The 26,552-nt window shown below is 42.9% G+C and overlaps 1 protein-coding gene across 33 annotated transcripts in view; it reads left to right on the plus strand.

Annotated features, from left to right (window-relative positions):
- Positions 1–26,552, plus strand: part of DOCK9 (dedicator of cytokinesis 9) — a 352,709-nt gene that overhangs the window by 168,093 nt on the left and 158,064 nt on the right. For 7 of the 33 annotated variants that reach the window (XM_033435170.2, XM_033435172.2, XM_033435174.2 and 4 more), the window contains exon 1: positions 9,365–9,657. The exons of the other annotated variants lie outside the window; for them this stretch is intronic. In XM_033435170.2, coding sequence (XP_033291061.2) covers positions 9,532–9,657 — 126 coding nt within the window. In that variant the 5' untranslated portion in view covers positions 9,365–9,531. Of the gene's footprint in view, positions 1–9,364; positions 9,658–26,552 lie in introns of those variants that run through there. 33 annotated transcript variants of the gene reach the window in all.

The following is a 26,552-nucleotide window of genomic DNA, read 5'->3' on the forward strand; positions in this document are numbered from 1 at the left end:
GAGCCTGCGCTCTAGAGCCCACGAGCCACAACTACTGAGCCCACGTGCCACAACTACTGAAGCCACATGCTTAGAGCCCGAGCTGTGAAACAAGAGAAGCCACCACAATGAGAAGCCTGTGCACCACAACGAAAAGCCCCTGCTCACCGCAACTAGAGAAACCCTGTGCGCAGCAATGAAGACCCAACGCAGCCAAAAATAAATAAATAAATTTATTTTAAAAAAACATAAAATATTCCAACCTACTTAATTACTAGGTTTAAAATTAATTTTGAAGCATATATCCAAAGCACAGCAACTATGTGAACTTAGGGTAAGTTAGTTAATTTATAAGAACACCAGTTTCTATAAACAAAAATACTTCCATATAGTGTAATTATTGTAACGGTTAAATTGAAATGAATTAAATGAGTATGTATGTTGAAAGCCTAGCACATAGTAGGGACTTGGGAATGGTTTCCTTGCCCATCTCTGCCAGACCCCAAGCCACTCATTCTCTTCCCTTTTCTCTCCCCTTCTGTGTTGAAATTCCTGTGTGACAGTTACCTAAATAAATAAATAATTATTGACTTCTAGATTTAGGTCTTGGCAAAGCATAAATTGAAGTGTGTGCCTGGAAGGTTCCTGAATGCTTCATACAACTTTGGAAGGCTCATTTATTTCGTATTTATTTAACCTGCTATTTTCGAATCGACAGAGGGACTTCAAGACCTGGTCCCCTTTTGTGGAAAGGCCAGTGGAATATTCATAGCCCCTGGTGTTGCACTTTTCAGAGCTTGATTAAACATGTCTCTCTCTTGCTCTCTTTTTTTTTTTTTCCACCTCTCTCTTTTAACTATGTTTTTCCTGGAAGAAGAGTTTTTTCCCTTGTGTGGGAGGGGAAAGCTGAAGTCCATTGTGTTGCATGTGTAATACTTTAGAAATGTGACAGAAGTAGCACTGGACTGTTCAACCTTCAGTACAGGACCAGAGATGCTGCAGCTCCATCACCACTACCACCACTGTTGGTTTCTGAGTTGTGTGATGTGTGTGTGTTGATTTGGCAGTGAAGAGAAGCTCTGATGGCCTGCCTTCCTTTGACATTTGCCCTCCCCACCTGCCTTGTTTGTATCTCCACCTCTGGTCACCTTTATTTGTAGCTTATCTATGAAAAATTCATTTAGTTTAGTTATGTATTTTTACAAGCACTCGGGGGGGAAGCTTTGACTTGTCAGGATGTATTGTCCAGGAATAACATTTGAGCCCCCTAAAACTGTCGGCTTTATTTTCTATTCCTTGTCAGTCTCTTAATTTCACAAAGGAAATCAGTCACAATGAGCTTGGAGGGAGGGCCCTCATTTAGGCAGCAGGATGAGAAGGACACATCATCTTGGCTGCTGCTGAGTTTATCTTATGGAAGGGACATAATCTACTGCTTTTTAAAAGAGGGGACTTCCCAATTATTGTTAGGGAACCGGTATGATTGTAAATGATCATTGTCTTTTAAATGCAGGTTACATTTGGCCAGATCTTCTGGAGGAGACTCCACACCCCCTTTGCGAAGTTTCCTCATGGTGGGTTTGCCCCTTGCAGCCTGGGAGTGTTTTCCTTTTTGCAGAAGTAGGTGTGCAGTGTTGGCTGGACCCGTTCTCTCTCCTTCCCCCTTGTTAGGGAGCTGATGGCCATGAACTGTGACACCTGGGAGTAATCAGAGCCCTGTGACCTCTTCCTGCTTGTCCCATCTCTGTCATCTAGAGATGCAGGCATCAAGATGGTCCCCCGGCTTTGCGCCTTATAAACACTGATGGAACATGCTTTAAGTAAATTAACATACACAAATATTTTAATGAAACCTGTAAACCTGGGGCGTGGTTATTCGTGTTTTTCATTATGTTGTTTTGAGAGGTGGATATGGGGAGAAGTGAAAGAGTGGACATTTGTCTTCCATTTACAACCAAATAAGGCATTTGAAAGAAAAACTTCAGTGCTTTCAAAAAAGGTTTTGATTATTTTTTTCTTACCAAGCATGCATTCTCTGGCCCTTCACCTCAGTATTTGTCACGTGGTGAGGAAAGTTAGAAAATTCAACTTCGTGTGAACTCCCTTGATGCTTGAGTTTGTGATAAATCAAACCAAGGTGAGGTAGTTTCATCCTTTGTTTCTATAAGCAAACATTTATGGATTACTTACTGTGTACACAGTACATAGCCATCCCCCCTCCCAGGGCTCAAAGCTGACGAGGGGAGATAACACATGCTCCAGTCAAGGTTGAGGCTGCAACAGGCCCGGCTTTGGTAGCTCAGGCCGGGACTTTCATTTCCTGAGAGGAATCCCAGGCACATTATGTTTTTCTTGGCTTTGTAAATTTCCATCTCTGAAACAAATCATTGACACTGCTGGCTGCGAATTATCATTATAGTGACTAAAATAAATAGTTCACAGAAAAACTGTGGGTATGCAGAGTGTAAGAGCTCTATATCCAGACTGAGGGGTTCCTGACCCTTTAGTAGATTCATCCAATAAATGTGTTTTGAGCACCTACCCTCTTCTAGGACCTGGGAATAGAACAGTAAACAAGATAGACAAAAACCTCTGTCTTCACAGAGCTTCTTCTGTTTTTAAGTTGGAGTTAAACAGACACTAAACAAATAAGGAAAACAGAATATAGAGTGCCAGATGGTGATGGGGGCTGTGCAGGAATGGAGGCAGGAAAAGGGGATGCTGCGGGTGGGAAAGGCTGTCTTTACTGAGAAGCTTCTAGATCATTCACAGCTGTTGGAGGCAGCGTTCCTCCACGTGGTGGGACACGTCCATTATCCACCTGGGTCTTGGGAGTGAACAGTATCTAGCTAGGATAATAATGGTGGACTTTCTGATCCCCGTTTTCCAGGTGAGGGAACTGGGCCCCCAGAATGGCGAAGTTGCTGTTCTAGATTCCCACAGCCGGTACCAGAGAGCAGCCAGTAGAAATGGGAGGACTCTGCCCATCTTACTTTCCTCATCTGAAAACAGAGCCTTCTTTAGGGCCTGTCCGCCACTGTCCCAGCCCTGTGGGCTCACCCCACCTGGGGAGAGAGGGCAGCAGGCCTCCCCTTCCTGCTTCTTCACCAATAGAACATCCTATAGTTCTTGTCCTCTGCCAGCCTGTCAGCTCTGCCCCAGCTCTGTTGGAAATGAGGATCTGACATGTTTAGACATATATCTACCTTTTAGTTTTTGTGTTTTTCTTCTGTGTGTAGTAGGGCAATATGATTTTGAAATGTTTAACATTCCATTTGGATGGTTTATTTCTCCCCAAATGCCATCAATAGGGGAAGTTTTAACAGTTAATATTATAGACATGTAGAGCTGGAAAGATCTTTTGGTGTTAAGTTCACTGTTGTTTTACAGGTAAAGTGTGTGGGACCCAGAGAGGTGAAGTGACTTCTCTAAGAGCACACAGCTCTATACTGTTGAGCAGTATAGTGGGGCTGAAACCTCAGTGTGAGCTTTCTCTATGCCATTACCTTGTAATACAGCATATTTGTTTATTTCTAACTCTAGAAGTGATAAGTGCTTTTGAAGAAAATCTGGAAAACAAGAGTGAGAAAAATAAAATCACTAATAATGTTACATACCAGAAGTAACCAGCAGTCACATTTTGTCGTTGCTGTTGTTTTCAGTCTTGTATATGTGTATAATTGTGGGCATTTCCTCAATGTCATTAAAAGTTCTCAAAAAGCATAACTTTTATTGGTTCTATTATTTGCCCTGTTTGGAGGTTTACTGTGTTGGCCTTTGGGTGTCCCCTGGGCATTAGGCTTCATCTGATGACTCATTTGCTGACTTGGCCGTCAATCAGCAAATGAGTAAGACTGCAGGTGTTGACACTGCTGATTGCCATCTAATGGTCTGTTTATTTAACCACTTAAACCATTTAAATTGCTTTATCTCTACTTAAATTGAATTTGAACCTGCTAAAGTGAAGAGCTTTGTATCTTAAACCTTTGGTTGACTCTGGCTGGTCCCTCTGGACCCGTTACCTTATTCTGTGAGTGGAGGGTCTTCCCTTGGTCCCTTCTCTAAGAACTAGGTAAACTCTAGGGGCTTCTCTCCTCAGAAATTACAGGAACACGAAATTTTGGATGTAATTTTAGAGGGTTCGTGGACTACTTTCCTCCCAAGTTCAGCATTGGATTCCAGGCTAAGAAACACTAGGCTAGATGATGATGTGTATCTCGTTTCTGTGATTATCTGATTAAATCTCTAATGACAGAAGTCACTGAGGTGAGCATCAGACTTTATATCAGAATATACTTTTGATATTAACTCTTCTAAGAGGCCCCAGGGGTCTGATATAGAAACCCTGTCTCCTCTCTCCTCCCACCTCTACCTGTCCCCACATCTGTCCTGCATTTTTGTCACCATATCCCTCCTGTACTGTAACTGACTATTTAGCACTTTGCTCCCTGCACCCATTGCCTCCAATCTTGTCCTGTACTCTGTTCTGCTACTTCTGTGTACCATATTTTTGTTTTCTCAGAGGGACAGATCATATTCCCAACACCTTTTCTTTTCTCTGGCTAGCAAGCTGGCCCATACACTGTGGAAAATCTTTAGTCATTTGCTCCTTTTTGCAATTTTTCTTAATAATTTTTTCTTACTGTTTCACATTTTCCCACAAAAGAGAAAAGGAATGATTACTTTGGAGTATATATCTAATATGTATTTATCTACTCCAAAGTAGAGTACACTTTATTTATTCAAATATACCTTACATATACTTTAAAGGCACATATATATATATGTGCCTTTAAAGTTAATTGTTATATTTTAAATATCCTCCTGATATGCCAAGAACCTCTAATAGGAGAGTAAAAAAATTCTGTTGAGATAATTGACATTTATTCCTTGCACAGTCATTCTTTATATAGTTACTAGTACAGCAAAATGCATTTTGAATTTTTATATAATTCATTGCTAAAAACAAGTTTATTTGTACTTCTTAAAGGTTCACTTACACTGTTTCCAAGGATACCTTTGTCTTTAAAAATGTCTAGCAAGTTTTGCAGAATAACATTTTCTTAGCTGGGAGAAAGGAGCATTTTAATTATTAGTAAATGATCCGTTGGGTTTCAGTTTATGAACAGTTGAATGCTGCTGCCTTAATTTGGGTCATTAACAGATGAAAATATTTGCATAACTTTACAACCACCAAATTGCACTTTAGGGCTAAAGATAACGGTGACATAAAACTGCCATAAGAGTTCAGTTCAGCCAGTATGTTTTGAATGCTTGCAGTACCTCAGACACTGGGGACTCAGAGGTGGTTAAGATACAGTCCCCGCACCCATGAATTTACAGTCTCACTGAAGAGTGCGGCACATACAAACTTAGTAAAAGGTAGACTGTGAAAAGCTCCAAGATTGGAGGTAAGTGAAACTAATGCCCAGATGGCATCAGAAGAGGAGCTAATTCAGTCTGGCCAGGAGGATCCAGGGAGTTTCAGAGGGAGGGTGGCATGTAAACAGGGTCTTGAGATGTCCTCTGGGGGAAAGGGTCCTTTATTCAACTTCTTGCTTTTCAGAATGTGATGGAACTTCATCTTACGGTGGGAGGAGGAAGATGGGGGCTTTGGAGTCTAAAGTTAGCCTTCCTTATAGTAAAAAATTACCCTTGGAAAATTCCTTAAATTTCCTGTAAAGTCTTCATGTTTTTTTTGTACCCAACCTGTATAATAATTTGTATGTATATCAAAATCTGAGAGCTGAAACCCATATACAGAAACATCCATTTCATCTTGTCTCTGAAATGTTCCTACTTTCCCATGGTTTTTACTCCATTCTGTTTTAACAGTAAAACTCTATAATCTTAATGCATTGTTGATAGACGTATTTGTTATTTTAAGAGTTAAAGTGGTTAGTGTGTGAAAGAACTTGAGGTCGCTAGAGTTAGGAGCTTGGTGAATGTTTGTGGATTTGAATCCAGAGGTCCAGCCTATGCCTTGTTCTTTGAAATGTTGTAAAGTAGAACTTGACCACATACTTCCTGTCCTTCTAAGATGGCATTTCCTCTTGTGGCTGCTGTGACCAGGTGTCATTCTCATGTCCTCAGACATCGATCTCATGAATCCCTTAGAGAAACCACATCCTACTTGTTGGTTTAGGTTCGGATGCTAAATTCTGTACTGTGTGACTCCCCTTGACAGGCAGACTTCTAAAGTGTTGGTCTGTCTTCAATGAGCAGAATCGAACAAGGGCCCCTTACATTGCCTGAGAAGTTAGGTGGCAGGATTGGTGACAGTAGTATCTCCATTCCTCTAAGTCCTGAGAATTTCCTTCTTTCTTAAAAAGTGGACCCACTCGAAGGTGACAGGCTAGACCAATGTCTTGCTCTCACAACTGCTTTCCTTTATCTGGGATTTCGGTATAATGCTCTGAGGTGGTGGTGAGAAAGCTGTGTGAATTTTGCTGCTGCATTTCCTATAAACATGTTGAGAACCTTGTCTAGACATTAATCAGTTCTCTTTTATGTAACTCTCTGTGTGAGAAACTTCAAAAAATTTACTTGCCTTACAGCTTGGTATGTTTTTTTGTTTTGATGATATGAATTATGGAACTGATTATGTTTGCCTTTCTGTCTTGGCTACCTGGAAGCTCAGAGCCAATTCAGAGTTTTTTCCTTGATTACAAAAGAAATGTAAATTCATGGCTAAAGTTTTGAAAAGTATAGAAAAACTTAAAGAAGAAGATGCTCATGGCATGCACACAGGGGGATCAAGACAACTGTTTGAAGGCTGTTGTCACAATCAAGCCGCAAAGAGGGAAGAGCAGTGGATTTTAAATTGCCTAAGCGCTTTGTGATGTGTTGTAGCAACACAGTAGGCGGAGTTGTCGTTTTAGATCACACAGCCAAAGTCCTGAATTTAAGACTAAGGTTAATTTCTTCAGATTGGAATAGCAACAGCAGCAATAGTAATTACCATTAAATAAATACCTACATATGTATTAGGCACTGTGCTATGCCATTTTTACAGTTTTACCTCTTCACGGAAATTACCTTGATTGGGTTAAACCCAGATGCTGCCTTTATCTTTAATCGTTGATCAGTAGCTTTTACCTATTTGTGCTTTTTAGCTGTTGGCATCGTTGGAATAGAAAACTGGTTCACCATAGCATCATGGTGAAGAGTGTGTACACTGCATCCATACTGCCAATGCAGTGTGTGACCTTCTGCACATACGTAACCTCTCTGCCCATCAGTTTCCTCATCTGTAAAATGGGAATAATCATGTTACCTACTTCATAGGGTTGTTATAAAGATTAAATACATTACCTCTGCAGGGTTTGGGACACAGTGAGCACTTACAGTGTTCATAAAATAAATAACCTTTTAAATTCCTTCTCATTACTTACAGAATGTCAGAGTATTTTGACCCAATAAATAGGAGAGCAGTTCTCTCCTTAAAGTCTAAAACTTCTGCTGGCTTAATGATGATGGGGATTTGAGGAAGAATTGGGCTTTTTAGAACTTCTCGAGCCATTTTGAAAAGGTTTTCCAACTGTTGGTTGTGTTGTGCTTTACTAGGGCTCAGTTTGTCTGTTTAGTGCTTATGGCTTGCCTCCTCTGATTTATAGAACATTTCTAAGTTTTGATTTAACTTATTTCAAATCTATATTTATGTTACAGGCTCTTTGGGGTTTTTTTCTATCCTCTTGTAACTTTTGAAAGATAGATTTAAAAACAATTTTTTTGTTTTCTCTTTTTAATTTTGTTGTTGTGGGTTTTTTTGTTTGGTTGTTTTGGATATACTGTGCTGCATGTGGGATCTTAGTTCCCAGCCCAGGGATCGAACCTGTGCTCCCTGCAGTGGAAGCACCGAGTCTGAATCACTGGACTGCCAGGGAAGTCCCCTCCCCAAAGATAGATTTTAAAAATCCATAGATTGTATTATTTTGGAACACAGACTTGGTGAGTTTATATTACCCTGAAAGATTACCCAAGGTTGAGAAATTGGGTAGTTTAAAAAAATATTATAGAAACTACTGATTTTTTTTAATGGACTCGTAGAACCCTTGTGACTCATTACCCAATAGTATCCACACTCAGAAAGATTCCTGATGTTTGAGTGACAGAGACTGGGGTGACCTCGGTGGGCCCTGGTGGGAAGAAGAACGTGTGGACATAGGGCGCCATCTTGGCTCCCCCAGTGCCCCCTCGGAGCCCTCTCAGCCTCAGTCACTTGACCGGGAGAGGAAGAGACTTGTACCTATACCTTAGTGATAGTTTCTGTATTTTCCTGGATAGATACACCTGTATACCTTGTGGCACCTCTTGTTGTTAAGTGATACCTCGTTCCATTGTTTACTTCTACTTCTATTATTACTCTTGCTAAATTCTCCCCAGTCTCAGTGAAACAAGAAGAATAACTAATTGGGAGAAAATCTGCAGCATCCCAGGAAGTACAGATTAATATTTAATCCCATCTTAATGTGCATTTTCCATGTAGTTTATTAATAAATCCCTTAACACTTTTGTTTTGGTTTTTCCTGAGATGATTTAAAAGTTACTTCACTAGTAATTTGAAGAAATGATTAAAATAGCAGGTTTTTGGGAAAACACATTTTAAGTGCTATCACCATTGAACCATGGGATGGTGACCCATCTACTTTCCTGTGCTTTTGTGTAAATCTCTATTAATTGTATGAATCTGTTATTTATGATGTCTATTAATCTTGCCTTCTCAACTTGCTCTGACACTCCCGGAAGGGAGAGACACTCTACTCTGCCTTATATTTTTACTGTGATCCTCTCAGTACCTAGTACCAGACTTATTAAAATTGGTACTCACATACATATTGATGGATTTAAAGTAGTATTTTGTTTAATTTACTGTGACATGTGGTATCTTGTGAAAATGTGTGATGACCTCCTCTTTTATCTACTATAAAATAGTAGGTAAATTAAGTTTGCGTGCCGCGGGCTGTCGTGCAGGGAGAAACTTCACTTACATCTGCACGCATGAGGTGCCGGCTACAGGAACCCCTTGGTGTTTGCACCTCCCTGCTTTGATCATCAGCCAGGCATTTGGTGTTGAGCCATAACACGAAGGAAAGCATCCGAAAACTAAGAATTTTAGAACAGCCAGATGACCTAGCTTCTCTTCAGCTCCGGATCTGAAGTAATTACGAAGGAGTCTAACCGTGACTGGTTTTCTTTTCAACACAGCACTATTTTGATTCGGGTCGATGTGGCCCACGCCGCGTGGAGCAGGCACGATGAGGCCGGTCTTTATCGAAGAGGCAGTGCACTGTGCATTGTGCAGTTTGGGGTTTGTTTTCCTTTGGCCGATGAGTGGGAACCTCCCATTTTCCGAGCAGTAGTAACACCCCTGGAGGCTGGCCCTCCCACCCTAGCGGGCTCTGCAGACCCAGCCGGCAGGGCTGACCACTTGTGCCTGGGAAGTCAGCTTCCTTTCTGTCCTCAGGCCCCTGGCATGCTGGTGCCTTGCACAGCCAAGGACTCGCAGCTGTCCCAGTTGCCAGACTTTCTGACTTGTGTTTTCAGCCGAGGATGCAGGCTGATAAATTCAGGACAAGTAGTAGAAATGTCAAAAAGGAGCTGGTGATCGAGTCCCCCCTGCAGTGCAAGGATGCAGCCCAGGGAGAAGTGGAAGCAGAGAGCCCAGCGCCAGTGCTGGTAAGAGGGCCCCAGCCACGGGGCTTCTGCTGTCTTCTCCACGCAGTGCTTTTATTGCGTGTGCATGCTCGGGGCCTCTGGCTCTCTGGTTTGATTTTAAACTTGCCTTGCCTGTTTCTGGCGAACTCTCTTCTCTGTTTCCTTCTGTAGATTGACTTCAGTTCCACTTTGATTCTTCTTTGGGAGGAAAGATATGTTGACGTTTCGTGGGTGAATGTGGTTTCCAGGAGGCTTCTTTGTATAGAACAACTATGTATTGTTCATGTCTCACCTAGCTGCACTGTTGTCAAACGTAAACCCAAGAGGCACATTGTAATTGCCTTTTATAGGATTGAAAAACGTCTTTTGCAAAATTAAAACATAGTTACATTATGTGTTTATGTGATTGTGAAAATTATGATGATGACACGGGGGGAGTGTTAAGGAACATAACTGCTGAAGTTAGTTACATGTATTCTCACTCATTTTAACAGGTTTGCCTTGAATTGAGCAAAGTAAGAAATAACCTAAGCTTTGAACCAGTTAATAGAAAAGTTTCTATTTTTAACATTAGCTAAACTCAGAGCAGTTTGGATAAATTCAAGTGCTTCGGTAGACTTTGTAAGGGAGGAATGTGAAAAATGGTTTTGTTGTTATCATCAGTGAGTAGGTTGTGCTTCTCTCTCGGAATTTCTTTAGTACAATAAAGGCACATAATTTTTTAAGCAAACTGCAAAAAACCACCAACATGCCCTGTGGTGGGGACAATTGAGCCTTTCAAATGATCTGTTAAAGGGATTGTTAAACTTGTACTTAGCAATTTTATATAGTGATTTTTTTTTTTTTAACACGGAGGTTCATTTGCTGTTATAAAGTGTTTGGTTAGTGAACTTAATTTTCAATTAATGTCTTTAAGAATCTGAACTTAAACTTCTCTGTAATGGATTTGATTTGAACTAAATTGCCTTTGACCTGTGAGACTGCCTTATATTGTATTGCCTTCAAAATTATGTTGCTAACCACGAACTGAGAAAGTCAGTAAAGTGTGATGGGCTTTTTCACTGTAGGTTTTCATCTGAGAGATTTAGGCCCCCCTCCCCGCTCCCAGCATTGTTTAGAGATGTTATTCGTTATCTTGGATTCCTTTCTGCTAGCACAATAGTTCATTTATCCATTGAGAAGCTTGAGCAGCTTCCATGCAGTAATAGATTTAACCGGTTAAAGCTCCCAGCTGATGTCGCTTATGATTTCTTGGAGGAAGTTGTGTGGTTTGGGTTCCCTTGTGAATATTCTTAAAAATCTTTTGTCAGTGATTCTCCAGATGTGTAGAAATATTTGTCCAGAGGATTAAATACACTGTAGAAAGATGCTCTGTGATTTTTTTTTTTTTAACCACCCAAGTGACTTTTAAAAAACTTGCTTCTCTTTCTTGTGCTCAAAAAATCAGCCGCTTATGTCCCAGTTATTTGTTTAGGTCAAATCTCACTCCAGGCAGTTCCACGGGGAGTACGTTTTCCACTGTAATGGATAAGGCTGTGCTGGCTGCAGCTGCACCTGGTGGGAGTGCTTGTGGGGACCCAGAAGCTTCTGGCAGCGTGGAGAGCTCTGGCCCGTGCACCTGCAGAGAGAGGTGTGAGGGAGAGGGGAAGGCAACAGTGATACAACAAGAAGCTTTTTCTTATCTGATGGTGTTTCTCTTATTCCATTGGGGTAACTAAGCAAGATAAAAAGAGCTACTACCAGATAAGAGAAGCAAGGATATTTAAGCAGAGCCTCTGCCCAGGACAGATCTCCTTACCTGTGATTCTCACTGCCCACAACAAATGAGAATTCAGCACACTGCTCGGAATACAGCTTTTCTCCAAGATGATTTTTTAAAAGTATGCCAGCACAGCCATGAGATCTGTGTGTTGCAGTGCTGTTCATTACTATTATGTTAGTAGCCCGTGTGCCTGTTGAGAATCCCCAAGTCTGTAATGTTTACATGTAAGTAACTTACTTTGAAATCAAGTTTTGGCTGGTTTAAGTTATGTACACAATCACTCCTTGGGGAAAATATTACGTAGTTTAGAAAGCAAAAAAGTAATTAATGCATATAATTAGAAATATGAATAGTGTAAAATAGGGAAATGTAAAGTGCCCTTACCTTTAATTTCCAAAAGTGCCCGCCATTTATTATTTGGTGTATAACTTTCTCCAAACTTTCTCCTGTGCAAATAAAAATATAACTTATTGTGTGTGTTTGGAAAATGCATAGTACTATAAATTTATGCATTAATTTTCTCCCAGAACATATCAAGAACATCTTTCTTTGTCACCACGTATAGATTTATGCCATCCTTTTTAATCGCTGTACCATAATTTGATTCCATTTGTTTCCAATTCTTTGCCATTAGTGCAATGTATAATCATTGAGAAATGGCTTTGTGGGCTGTGAGTGACTAACAGTGAATGTACTAGTAAATGTATCTGAAAGCACTTATGCTGGACAGAAGTACTTTTTCTGTAAAACCTCTATCAGAAGTCAGTGTTTCTTTCCCCTCTGCCAGGGCAACAGTTAAGTTTCCCTTAGCAGTGGCTACTTGTTCCATGCTAGGTAAAGTCAATGTTTCTAAGAGAAGTATATGTTTGGACATTACAGATTTTCAGAGGCTGCAAGGTTCAACTTACAGGCACCTATGCAGGTAGGTCATGTCCCTTCACTGTGACAATAAACAGGAGGAAGTACATGGTGAATTTTCCCCATTCCTCTCCAGGCTCACTGCCAACCCTATAGAAAAATGACTTTGTGGGTTGTGAATGACTAATAGGGGAACAATCAGGATATTCTTGATGTCTACAAGTTAGTTACCCCACTGAATTTGAATACCTATTTTTGCCCCCCAAACTCTAACGTAATTCCTGGAAATAATTTATTCTAATTGTTACAGCTCAACAATTTAGAGGAAAAGGGTGTGGTCTCAGAGAGTCAGAACTGGCTGGGGTATATGTCCTGTGTGTTGCCTTTGCATTGGGTTACTTTCAAGAGGCAGGTGATGACTGCAGCACAGGTCTTATTTTGCGAATTTTGAAGGTTGTAAGATGTGAAGATGGAGAGAGCTGCGTTTTCACGTGTTAGGTATACTCCTTAGGTATTTTTAAAGAAGTATCTTTTCAGAAACACCTTTTCTATTTTTGATATTTTTCTTTTTTTAAAAAACAGCAATCAGAACTTTATTTATTGTCCTCACCACGTGGCCCGGTATTGAACCAGTGCCCCCCTGCGGTGGAAGTGCAGAGTCCTAACCACTGGACTGCCAGGGGATTCCCAATTTTTTATAATTTTCTGGAATCTTCAAGTGTTAAACGCTGAATCTGAGTTCTTATTTTAACATTTTAAAAAACAAATGATTAGCTAAATGACCACATGAGAAAGGAGCATGTGTACCAGTGTAGAAAGGAGTAGGAGACTGGGCTGCTGGTTGGACAAGTCAGTGCATTACCTGGAGAAACCTTTTCTCCCTTAAGTTTTAGTTACTCTAGAAATAGCAGAAACGAATTAAGGTACAAACCCTGAAGGCTTAGTAGCTTATGGGTAATGATCATGTTGTTGTCAATATCCTATAAGACTTCAGAGGACTGTGATTGAGTTAATTAAATTATACTTATAAAGCTCTTCTAAAGTTTTTCTGCATCTCTATAGAAGTCTTTAGAAATAATTAATTATATTATGTTGACGATACTTAATATGTAGTTTCTTTTTTTTTTTTTTTAATATTGAGTGGTAAAGGAAGGAAGTTCCTTCAAGCTCTGTGTGATGACATATTCCCAGGTGACAAACAACAGGACATTTTACTGATTCAGAGCCATAAGCCTTCACTATGCTCTTTGGTTTTCCCCTTCATTTGTTTGTTTGTTCATTCAGCCACATTTATAAGTACTGAGGTTTGGCAAACATACTGAGTAGTGCATTGGGGATACAGGGGTGAGTGAGATACACGCTCCGTCTCCTCAGGCAGCAAGTTCTGGGGAATGAGGGGCTTCCTTCCTCAGAAATGCTTCTCACGTGGTAGTTTTTAGGCACAGTGAGTGTTAATCTCACCCATCCTTTTCCACTTAGGCAGAAAACACCTAAATCATCATCAGCTCCAGCAAGGACACATTCTATTTTTTAGCACCTAAAGCAGGCCTAGCCTTGCTTTACTGAAGGCATAGGGACCTCTGTTCACATGAATAGTCTGTGTGATTGAGGCCCGGCTATTGCACCGTATTTTGTGGAGCGGTTGGTGGAAGGAATCTTTGGGAAGTGCATGCTTCTCTTACCCCAGAGAAGGAGCTTCCACAGCTCGTGTCACTGCCTCATTACAGCGCTGAGCCACTCATGTCTTCTGTCTTATGCTCGTACAGAGCATAAAAGTCCACCCAACCCCGGTGAGTTTCTTTTCTCATGTCTGTCATCATCGTGGAGGCAGAGTGGCTGGTCACTGTTTTTTTATAACAAGGTAATGGCAATTGCTTTCTTTCTTTCTTTTTTTTTCCGCTGTAAGGATAAAAATAGAAAATATTTGTATAGTGCCTCGTTTTGTGTCAGACACTGTTTTAAACCTGTTTAAACATTATTTCAGCTAGTCTCCCAATTCCAGGAGGCAGGTACTGTTATTATTAGTCTTTTTACAGATGAGAAGACTGAGCACAGAGATGTTAGGTAACCTGCACAAAGTCATACGTTTAGGAAGTGACAGAGCCTGGGTTTTAAGCTGCCGGTCAGGTTTTCCAGAACCCATAAGTGAACACATATGTATGATTCATTAACAAAAATGAGTGTATTCCTTATGCTTGACATTGGGATTATAAAGATGGAAAAGAGGGGTTCAAAATTTTCTGTCCTTAAAAAAGTTTTTAAATTGTTAGAGGAAGGCCAATTTCAAAGTGACAGAACAACAGCAGTTGAATAGCTTGGAAAAATAAAGAGGAGGATGGTCATGCCTGAGGAAGTTGGAAACGTGAACAAGATGGAGTTGGGAGTTACGTCACTTTCCTTTTGAGTGTCCCGTTTTATCATCTTCCCGGAAAGTTATACAGGAGCACAGATTGGTGGAATGTCTGACAGTCTAGAGACATCTTATTTTCCCCCCTAGATTTTTTTTTTTTTAAACTGATTTACAGCACGATCCAGGATAACCCTGAAATGTTTATTCCCTAATCAGTAGAATAGGCACTGTGGTCCCCGTAGTGTTTAGAGGAGGCTGCCATTTGCCCAGTGTGCTCTACCCTTTGACAGGTAGTGGCTAAATACAAGATAGCAGAACTATGTCACAGGCAGTGGGTGGTGTTGGGTGGTCTCAGAGAAAGCACTTTGGAGACCAGATTCAGGTTTGGTCTGGAATCTGCCTTTCAATCTCTGAGGATGACCACCCTTCCCTCCCCAACTCCGTGCCAGCCCAGCCCTGGCTTTAGTACTTTTCTCGTCTGTAAAATGAGAAGTGTGTAGTAAATAATCTCGAAGGTCTGTTCTGGGGCTAAAGCTCTGTATTTCAGGGTCATTAGCTTTGGTCCCATAATAACCTGTGATGGAGTCAGATCCAGATCCTGGAGTTTCAGTTTCAGGTTCTAAGCTTAGTTTATCCAAAATCGTTTGGGTTTTGAGTTGTAGGAGCTGTAAAACAGGGGATACTGGATTTCCACCCAATGTAATGAATAAGATGAGTGCAGTGGGTTGGCAGACCTAGAAATAAATAGAAGTGGTAGCAAATTTGCAGTTACCAGGGATTACTGTACAAGAGAGGCAAGAAGACCTGGCTTGAGCCTACAGATGACATGACAGTATAATTTTTAGAAACAAGAAGACTTGGAAATTATAGTTTATCCTCAACTTTCCAGAAGTTTGAAATATCCCTGTAATGTGATACATACAGCTCTTCCGAAGTTGCTCTTAGAGTACCCTTTTGAGGCTTCAGAAGTTTTTAGTGCTCGCTTTCCAGACAAGTGTACGTGCCGCTTACTAGTGGGTCTCTGAGTGCTCTGCCGGGTGCTTGGGGAAGAGCCAGTCTGAAATTCTGTTTTGGGATCTCCTTCGTGGAGAGCCGTCACTACTAAGGGAGAAGCAGAAGTTAGTGGTGCCAAGGGCCCTGCGCTCACAGTCAGGAGTCCTGGGTCCTGTGTCTTCTAAACATTCGACATTTCTAAGCTGAGATTGCGTTTCTGTCAGATGGAGGTAGTCGTGGTGTCTGTCCTCCAGATTCCTCATCTCCGAGGGTTGTCTGGCTGACCTGGTCAACTTACTGCATTCAGTCTTTTCTTACTTCGAGCCATGCTCCAAAGTGCCACCGGACCAATCTTTCCAAAACGCAGATACGGTTATTAATTTCCTCCCTAAACCCCTCCCCTGACTTGCCTTTACAGAGAAGGCAAAGCACGGCCCACTTAACCCTCAGAAGTTGGCCCTGAACTTGCTTGCAGGTCTCCCTCATCTACTGCACTTTACAAAATGTGTCCTGACCCAGGCCCTGTATTCTTCAACCGGGGGTGCTTTCACACCCGGGCACAGTGCTTCTTTTGCCTGGTGTGGCTTCACTGCCCGACCATTCTCCCTCATCCTTCAAGTCCCAGTCACATGCCAGCTCCTCCAAGAAGCTTTTAAAACTCTCTCCCCACATCTTCCCATAGACTCTGTTCTCCGTGGCCCATCATGGCATCATTATTCTAGCGTGTTAGGTTATTATGCATCTCTGCTGTGTTGTAGCTAAGGCTTGTACTCTAGTCTCCCTCACTAATGCGGGGGCTTCTGCCCCACAGGAACCATGGTTTTCTTTGTATTGTCTCTGCTATAATGTCAAAGCTCCCCCCGCCTTTTTTTTCTTTTCTTCTCGGCATCACTTTTGCAGGATGCGAAGAACAGGTTGCAGAAAGGGCTTCTGGGGGAGACGGGATCTGAGGATCATTCTCCCTCTTCATTCTTCCCTCTTCCACCTTCATCACTTTAGCCACTAATATTCAAGTACGTTGAAATGCCAAAAAGTAAAAAAGGATGCACCTAGAGGAGCCTGCTTGACTAAATGTGATGTGGGTATTGTGCCCCCAAACTCTCCTTTGCTTCTGTTATTTTTGATCTAAATTAAAATGTTAGCTAACACTTTGTGACTTGAGGACACAAGTGCAAACTTAGGTGACCAGGGTCAAAACTCTTCTATTTCTTCCTCTTAGCCAGCACCCTTTCCATGCGAGTACTACTTCTTCTCATCAGCCACACCTGAAACTGTAACATCACCTTTAATGGTTGTAGGACATTTGGAAAAAATCATTGTGTGACCTTATTACCAGAATCCCAGTAAATTGATTATATGTGGAAAGGGTAGTGGAGACCTACAAGATGTAGGGCAAAGAAGACCACTCTTCCTGGGGGGAAAGAAAGGAAAGCGGGGCCTGTTAGCAACACTGAACAATGTAGGTCACCTGCTTTACTTGACCAAGACTCGACCTGTTTTGTCCCTAATAGGGTAGTTTTTCCCAAATTTGTCTTGTGTCCCCAAGTGAAAATTTCAGGAAGTGGTCTGTCCTTTGTTTTGCCATGAAGTATTAAAAATTACCTGTGTGTTAAAAAAACATGTTTCATACAGTCTATAATAGTGCTGTCTAATAGAACTATATAGCATGAGCCACATATGTAATTTTAAATTTTCTTATGGCCAAATTAAAATCGATAGGTGTAATTGATTTTAGTAATATAGTTTTAACCCAATATTTCCAAAAATATCATCATTTTGGCATTTAATCCTTATAAAATATCAAGGCATTACACATTCTTTTATTCATACTAAGTGTTTGTAAATTTGTGTCTATTTTACACCTATAACACATCTGAATTCAGGATAGTCACATGTGGCTAGTAGCTAGTGTAGTGAACGGTGCAGGTCTATAACCTTACATATTCCATAGCAGAAACACTTCAAACCAGAAAGTTGTCATTTTGGTGGGTGAGTCATTGGATGGGGTGGGGAGGAAATGCATGATTTAAGTTTAAGGTTGGGTTTTCCTTGTGAAGATCATGTCCTTGAAGTATTTGGAGGTAATGTAAATGAGGTTCTACCTGATGGCATTAAAACCTCACATTCAAACCTGATTCTTCAGGAAGATTTAATATTTTGGAGTATGATTTGTAATGTACTTGATATGGAAAATGAATATCCTTCAGGAAAGGACTCTGCCTTTTCTCTCTCCCCCGTGAGATCATGGAGCCTGGGCAGTTCAGTGTAGCTTACGTTTCCAGATCTCAGAGCAGGGCAGAAAGGCTCAGATTTCTGTCCTTGCTGGAGGTGTGCAGGCTGAAGCATCACAGTGTAGAGCAGTGTTGTGCATTTCTCATACAAAGAGAAGTGGAAGCATTTAGGGGGGCGCTTCCTGTTCTGGAACTCTGAAATTCCATCACGTGTCTTGCTAGTGGGTGATGGGAAAGGTCCTGGGCTTGGGGCCTGGAGACCCGTGGGTCACCATCTGTGAGACCTTTGTTAATTCATGTAACCCCTCTGAGCTTCAGTTTCCGCATCTGTGAAATGGTGATGATACAACCGTAAGAAATTTGGGGAGGTTTAAAGAGAAGATATATGTGTGATCCAGCAAAGGCATGTTTATGTTGTAGGGACTAAAATTCTCCTGTATCTGAATGACACTTAACTATGTATGATCCCCGTGACCACCGTTTGGTGAGGTCCTGCTCTGTACCAGGCACTGTGTATTGAAACCCTTCAATAACCTTGTGATAAAGATAAGAGAAATTGGTACTTTTCCCATTTTCAGATGTGGATATGGAGATTTAGTAACTTGTCTCAAGGCCACATAGCAAACAAGGAGTCAAGCTAAGATTATTTTTTTTCTTTCTTTTTTTTTTTAGAAAGCTCCCTTATGTATGTATGTATGTATGTATGTATGTATTTTTGGCTGCATTGGGTCTTCATTGCTTTGCACGGGCTTTCTCTAGTTGCGGTGAGCGGGGACTACTCTTCGTTGCGGTGTGCAGCCTTTCATTGCGGTGGCTTCTCTTGTTGCGGAGCATGGGTTCTAGGCGTATGGGCTTCAGTAGTTGTGGCTCGCAGGCTCTGGGCCCGTGGGCTCAGTAGTTGTGGCGCACGAGATTAGTTGCTCCACAGCACGTGGGATCTTCCCGGACCAAGGCTTGAACCCGTGTCGCCTGCATTGGCAGGTGGATTCTTAAGCACTGTGCCACCAGGGAAGTCCCTCAAGCTAGGATTTTAAAAAAATACTTTTTAATATGAAATTCTCAAACACACACAAAGGTAGGTAGACTAGTAGAGTAGTTCTCTAACTTGGGTGGCGTCACAGTCACACACAGATCACAATCAGATTGCAGGAACCCACCCCCAGAATTTCTGATTCAGTGGGTCTGGGGTGAATGTGCATGTCTAAAAAGTTCCAGGCGATGCTGATGCTGCTGGTCTGGGACCATGCTTTGAGAAACACTGGACTGATATAAGGAATCCCCATCCCCCTGTCGCCACCTGCAACAGTAGTAAATATTTTGGGGACCAGGACTTCAATCCTAACTCCCCACACCTGCCCTTGGTGGTCTCTGAACTGCCTTTCTGGTGATGACATGCTCAGAAGCTCCTGTGAACCAGAAATGTGTTATGAATTCCATCCCCCGCCACCAATATTTTCAGATAAGTAGCTTAAAGTAGGTTGTTTGGAAATCTGACTCAATCTGGCTTTTCAAGTCCTTTAGCCTAATTACTTAACCTCTTTATTTCAGTTTTGAAAATAACTTTTATCGACATAGGAAGAATTAAAAATTTCAGGCCATAATGCTAAAAAAAAGGGGAGGGAAATTATTAGTTGGAACAGAGTCTGTAGTATAGATTTAAGATAGAATTATTTAGGCACCTACCATGGTGCATCTCTTTCTCTTTTGCTTTCATCATCACTTTGCACATGTGAAAAAATGGCAGCCAGAATTAGTCGCTGGGATGGATGTGTGTGTGTGAGAGATGCTTGCAGAGCTGTCCCTCAGGCTCTCCGCCTGTTCTCTCTCCTCCTCACACCCTTCTTTACCCCTCTTTGGCTCATGCCCTGTGTTAGGATAGAAAGAAGACACTTGAGGTGCTGTCTGCAAGGGTGGTCCCTCCTCCACTCAGTTCTCTCCTTGTGCTCCAGAGGCACAGGGCATAGAGGAAGCCCCCTAGATCCCTTGCTCTCTCTGGCACCCCCATTGAGCACAGCTGACTACATACAAGCAGTTGTGCAGGTTTTTGTTAACTGGTGTTATTACCTTCATTATTATCTCAGTTCCCTTTCCATTTTCTAGATGCTGTTGACTTGACAGTTTTTCATAGAGTCTTTAATTCTGCTCATTTTAGTAATAGGATAATAATTTTGGAAAACCACAGTTATTTATAAAAATGACAAATACAAAACCCAGGCACTTATCCTTCCATTAAATTGATTGATTTTGAGTGTCCAGGTATTGCTCATACTGACATGCCTGATTAAATAAAATCTCTCAGTGACAAGTTTTCTCATTTGAGTGCTCTTTTTAGTACTGTGTAAAAAGGGAATTCAGCATCTTATCAGTGTTTATAATATAAAAAACTATATTCACAAGTGTGTTATTCTTGGTGTTAGTCTGTTCTGAGTGTAACACCACATTTCAGCATGAGAAACATATTTAGATGTGTACAAGTCTGGTGTTCATTATGCATTCTTCTAGACATTCTCCGGTTCATCAGCTGTTATGGTTTAATGCTCAGGTTTGAGCTTTCTTCTCAGTCCAAGCTTAGATAGGGCTCCCTTTTTCCTCCACTTTTCTATAGCACGTGCTTGTGCATCAGTGAACCTGCAAAATTTAAAATGTAGAGGCTTAGAAGAAGAACAGGGACCAAGGAAGAGCATGGTCCGGGGGCTCAGGAGACCTGGGATTCAGGCCCAGCTTTGCCAGCAACTCTTTCTGGGACCTTAGGACAGTCACTTAACTCCCATCCATGCTCCCAGGTGTCTCTGTCTGTAAGATGAGAGGGCTAGAGCAGATAATCTCAGGTTCTGATGTTTGCACAATTGTAGTTCTAGTATTACTGAACCTCCTGCTCATTTTAAACATGCACGATTCTGAACAGCTGCTGAGACCACTGTTCCTACACACACTTCTCCACAGTCTGGAGAAGAGCATGTATTGCTGAAGGAGACTGTCATCATATGTTGGTTACCATGGTCTCCTAAGTTCTAATGCCCTGGGTTAAGGGAAGAAGACCATGTGTATTACAAGGAGATGGGAGGCATTTTCCACGGCTGGAAGATGTATGGACATAGTTTTATGTCTCTCAGTCTTCACCGGTTTGCTGGCTTCCTTAGGGCCCTTCTCGACATGGCCCACCTGCCACTGTGGCCTCATTTTTCACCACAGGCTATAGTCTAGGGGTGGCTTTGAGACATGTGGGTACCCCAGGTGAGCTAATCATTGGGACGACCTCAAACACAGGCTATTCATGGGACTTCCCTGGTGGTGCAGTGGTTGAGAATCCACCTGCCAATGCTGGGAACATGGGTTCGAGCCCCAGTCCAGGAAGATCCCACGTGCCGTGGAGCAACCAAGTCCATGCACCACAACTACTGAGCCTGCGCTCTGGAGCCCACGAGCCACAATTACTGAGCCCGCGTGCCACAACTACTGAAGCCTGCGCACGTAGAGCCCGTGCTCCACAACGAGAGAAGCCACCACAATGAGAAGCCAGCGCGCTGCAACTAGAGAAAGCCTGCGCTCAGCAGTGAAGACCCAACGCAGCCAAAAATAAATAAATAATCTAAAAAAAACCCCAAAACGACATGCTATTTAGATAGTTGTTTATTTTAGAGGGGGAACTGAGGGCTGCCTGGGGCAGAGGTGAAACGGGACCCCTTGTGCACAGCTGTTCGTCTCTGACTCCAGTGTTCCCACCTATTCAGAGAAACCAAGGCCCTGCGGGTAACTATCCATCGTTTCTTAAGCATATCCATTCCAGGAGTTCCGCTGCTGACCTCAGGCAGCTTGTCCATGTATTCTTTGCAGCCGCATCGAATGCCCTTTCAGAAAGGAGTTCTTGTAAACATAGTTTTCTGCATCACATTGGATTTCCAGTGATGCAGACACTGGTGCCCCAAGCCCTTGGCCAGCTGCCATCTGCTCCCTTCATGCAACTCTGCCCAGCTATTCTGAACTGCCCGCTGCTTCCTGAACTCACCCTGCTTAGAGGGGATCAACCAGGCCCTGGAAGAGACTCCAGCAACTTCCTATTCATGACTTTGTGTTTTCTTTACCCCCTTCCCTCTTCGATTGTACAGATTTCAGGCCCCACAAAATCTGGTTCCATCCGTGAGTGCACTCCCTGCCTTCTCCATTTTCTCTGCCAGGAGCCCCCAGTCCACCCTGAATCCTGGCTGACTCGTTCAGCTCTTACACTCAGCTCTAACCGCCTCCTTTAGGAAGCACCCGCGTTGTTGGGCCCCTTTGCACACTGAGTGCCTGTGCTATGCCAGGTGCTGTTCAGGGGCTGGACAAAGCAGAAATAATATCGACACAGTAAATAAAATAGAACTCTTTGCCCTCATGGAGCTTGTAATCTAACTGGAGTGGGAGGGGGAGGGGAGTCAGGTTCATTCTAGTGGGTCAGGTGCCACTCCTGGGTTCCCACTGCTGTCATTCTTCTAGGGACTGTTCACACACCTGCCTTCCCTCTGGAATTGTGAGCTTTCTCGGGTGGGGGCTTTTTATCTCAGTGTCCCAAAGACCTGGCACAAGGCGCACGGATAGGCTCAGTGAAAATCTGTGGAGAGAAGGAACGTGTAACTGCTAATAGCATTTGCACGTGAGGAAGGGGGGCAGCTGCTAATTTCCTGCACCCACCCTAATTATAGGAAGCTGAGGACTTTTCCTTCAAAGCTGACAACTTCAAGAAGTTCCCGGTGTGAGTACAGAGTGAGTGAGAGTTGTGTGCAAGACGGTAGTGCAGAAAGGCTCGGGGGCCACGCTGATTAACATCTGGTTGCAGAAGCCCTCTCCTCCTTACTGCAGGCCGTGTCGTCCCCCTCTCCCCGGCGACAGTGCTGGGGTCCTGCTGGCAATGTTGAGAAGTGCACCATTTTGAAAATGGTCTCAGTTCCATGAGGGATTTTTATCTCAGCTGGTCGAGTAGCTTTTATAGCTCTGCAGATAAATCAAGGAAGCCCTAAATTCTTTATAAGCAGAAGCGATGCATTTCTCATTGCTTAAAATAGGGTGCTCCAGGAGCTGCCATTTCCTCAGTTTGCTATTTCAAGAAGTGGCATTCAGGGTTTCAGCTCGTGTTAACATTTAATTACCAGGCGCACAAAGGCAAGAAATGACTGGAAAGTTCACGGGAAGCTATCATGTCAGAGGGAAGAGCAGTAGAATCAGAAAGCCTTTTTGTGTAGCTCTTCCCATGGTTTTTGAGGCTTCATACATGTTTGGCCAACACTGAACTCATTTGTGGGTTGATGCTCTCCGGTTCTGCTGGATTCCAGGGGAATCTCATTTTCTTGGCGCTCAGAAGATCCCCTGGCTTCTGATGGCCTGTGGATCTGGAATTTCAATCTGCGTGGTTGTTGAGCAGCCAGACGCAGAGCAGCAAATGCTGTAGGAAGGGCTGAGTTCAGAGAGGCTCAGAGGGAGATGGACGGGAGGGCACGTGGATCACGCCCTTCTGTGCCCGTGAGAGCCACGTGATCACTGGAGGCTCGCCTGCTGCCCGCTGCTTTGACCAGCAGATGGGGACTGGTGGCCTTGGTGTCAGTGGCTCACCTGTGCTCATGATGTCCCTTGAGGTGGAGGTGCTTCTCCCCACCGTCTGGTCACATGGCCCTGGCCTCAGGCTGTTCCTGTGAGTCTCTTCCAAGGAAGCCAAGGCTTTGATTCTTTGATAGAAAACCGTGTGTGGGCCCCAGTGACTCTGCTCCATCTTCTGCCCTGCGGAAGCGCCACACAACCCTCGATGAGCAGCGTCCCTTGGGATTTACCCCCCCCCCCCTCCTCCTCAGTGTAGATCCTGCTGATCTCATGGAGCTGCCCTCGTGGCGGGTGGGTCTAAAGTGTACACCCCGACCCCCAACTGTTCTCAGCCCTTCCTGACACGAACCTCATCAATAATCAGTTCAGTTTATAACGTAAGCGTCTATTCGGGTTTTCTTTGGGCTCAGTCCCTGAATTCCACTGTCACCTCTATTTATTATTATATATTAATAGTTTTCTCTGCATTCGGCCTTCTGTTTTTCCTTTTTTTGTGAGAGTCCCTGCCACTGTTGTCTGTTTAATATGTTCCTTGGAGGATAGAGGAAAGTTTTTGTAAACAGATTGGTGAAATTGAATGTATGTGTAGCACCCACTCAAAAACAAACAAAAAACTAAGATTACTGTCATGCAAGCAACATATTTAATAATAATAATAATGGTTACATTTATTGTGTGCCTACTGTTTGCCAGGCTGTGTCGAACATTAACTCAGTGAGGCCCAATAACAACCTCATGTAACTGCACAGCTCAGCTTTCTTAAGCACTGTACTGTAGACTGCCTTCAACTCGATCAATATCTGTGTGGCATATATGGCCCTATCAGGGCAGATCCAGGTTTTCTGAGCAATGAAGCTTAGAATTTTGGGGACTTTTAAGAAAAATAGTTAAAAGTTTTAAATATAAAATTTATAAATACAAAATTTGGCCTGGAAGTGAATGTTTTAGAATTTGAGTTTAGAATAATTTAGAATTTGAAAAGAAGTCACAACAAATTACAAAATTTAAAAAGCCAAATTATCAACATCGGAAATACAGGAAAACACATTTTTATCAATGAGTCTCTTGGCACACCTCAGTAATAACTTTCTTCCTGGCATTTTTTGGCTTCATTCTCCTGTTACCTCTCATATGATCATGATTTTGTATCATCATCTGTGTGGCAAGAATAGGTTGTTCAGTCTTTCCTGTAGCAAGGTTAGTTGAACTTTGTATTTTATTAATCATAGCTTAGAAAAGTTTCTTCTAGCTCTGCAACATTTGGTAACATCACATAAGCTTTTAGGATTGGATAAACCTCTGTTAGGTTTCTTCTGTACAGGAGCTGTGTGATTTGGGGGCATTCTCAGTTTACGCAATGACTAATCTCAAGCACCTCCTAGCATTTCTGGCCCAAGCACCTTGGGATGTGCCTATATTGCAGTATGGCCCCTGTGTTGCACCTCATATCGATTTGCCTATATGACACTGGGTGGACCGACATAGTGGGCCATGTTCCTGTAAATCTTCCTACACCAGGATGCCAAGCAGCAATTGAACTCAACAGGGACATACGTGTATGGGGCCTGGAGAGGAGTCTGTGCAAGTGAGGGGCATTCAGCTGTCTTATTGACAGTCAGTGTGTCTCTGGATCCTGGGCTAGATGCTGCGGGAGCACAGAGATAAGGAGGCCCGGCCCTGTCCCAAGGCACTAATAGTGGAGGAGATGAGCTTTCCATGGGTCATTTCAATGCAGGGCAGAAGGAACTGCACCCTAGGACTGCTACTAACCCAGATGCAGTGGTCAGAGAAGGGACAGGCTGCCTTTTAATGGGTTGAGGTGGTGCCCCAGTTATATGGCCATGCACTGCATGCCCTGGGGCCAGAGCAACTACGCTTTAACTTTTTCGGCATCTCTGCCTCTGTCAGATTTGTTTCTTTAGAGGAAGGATTCTGCTGCTAAAATAAAACATCTTTGGACCTCTGCCTGAAGGGCTGTAGGACTCTGACAGGTGTATAGGCGTGGGGAATGACAGGAGCAGGCTTGTCAGAGACAGTGAACCATACTGCTTGTGTCATGGGCGCGCGGGGCTGGAGATGTGACTGGAACCTGTGCACCTGCTTGCCCAAGGAGGGCTGCGCCATCATGTTAAGGATTTCAAAACCTTGCCCACCTGAAGAATTCTCATTCTTCCCTCAGCACTCGTGAAGCAGCACTTCCTTGGTGAAGTGAGGAAACTTTGCAGCCGTGGACAGTAATTGACACCACCTCCCGCCCTAGCTCTGCATTAACGTCTGCCCGCAGCTCTCACTATACTGAATTAGGTGTTTACGAGCCTGCCTGTCGCACTAGTCCAGGGTTTCTGTGACTCGGTTCCATGGCTATTCTCCAGGGAGGGACAACCCTCCCCCCAAAACTGGGTATAAAATGTAGAAAGTAATGTGTATATACATTTCTGGGGGGAGGGGGCCCATGCTCTCAAAGGGGTCTGTAACCCAAGGAGGTTAGGGAGCTCAACACTGGGCTTGTTCCTTGTTCATCCCTAAATTTACAAATTCCAGCACAGTTCCTGGGTCATCATGATAGACCAGGGGTTCTTCAGAATCCCTTGGAGAGCTTGTTCAAGCATGGTCCCCATTCCTGGAGTTTCTGATTCAGGCTTGGGATGGGGCCTCAGAATGTACATCTGTGTGAGCTTCCCAAGTGATGCTGGAGGTGCTGTTCCCGGGCCCCCACTTTGAGAACCGCTGTTGTAGACTGTTGTGGACTGAAAGTACCACAGTCCTCGCCCTGTCTGACTTCACAGTAACCGAGAACTGAATGTTCATAGATAAGGACTTTTAACCTCCAAACGGGGGAGAAAGCTGAAGGACTCGTGTATAGATTGAGTTACATTTTTTACACACTGTAAATGCACAGTACATGCGCTGTACATGTTCTCAATGTCCTAGACTCGGGAGCTGGCCGAGCCCCCATCATGCCTAGGGAGACACAGTGTCCTGGAATATTGAAAATTCAAACTGGTAAATGTGCAGGTTTCCGAAATCTGGTAGTTCTGATGGCCTAGGAGCCGTTCTAGGAGTATGGACCCTTCATCAATTTGGGTAATTCTGGACTCAGATTTTTTTTCGTTTGAAGATAAAAAATCAAGAACTTGTATGTAAATTATCTCAA

This window comes from Orcinus orca, chromosome 18 (genome assembly GCF_937001465.1).
Source record: "Orcinus orca chromosome 18, mOrcOrc1.1, whole genome shotgun sequence".
Lineage (NCBI taxonomy): Eukaryota > Metazoa > Chordata > Mammalia > Artiodactyla > Delphinidae > Orcinus > Orcinus orca.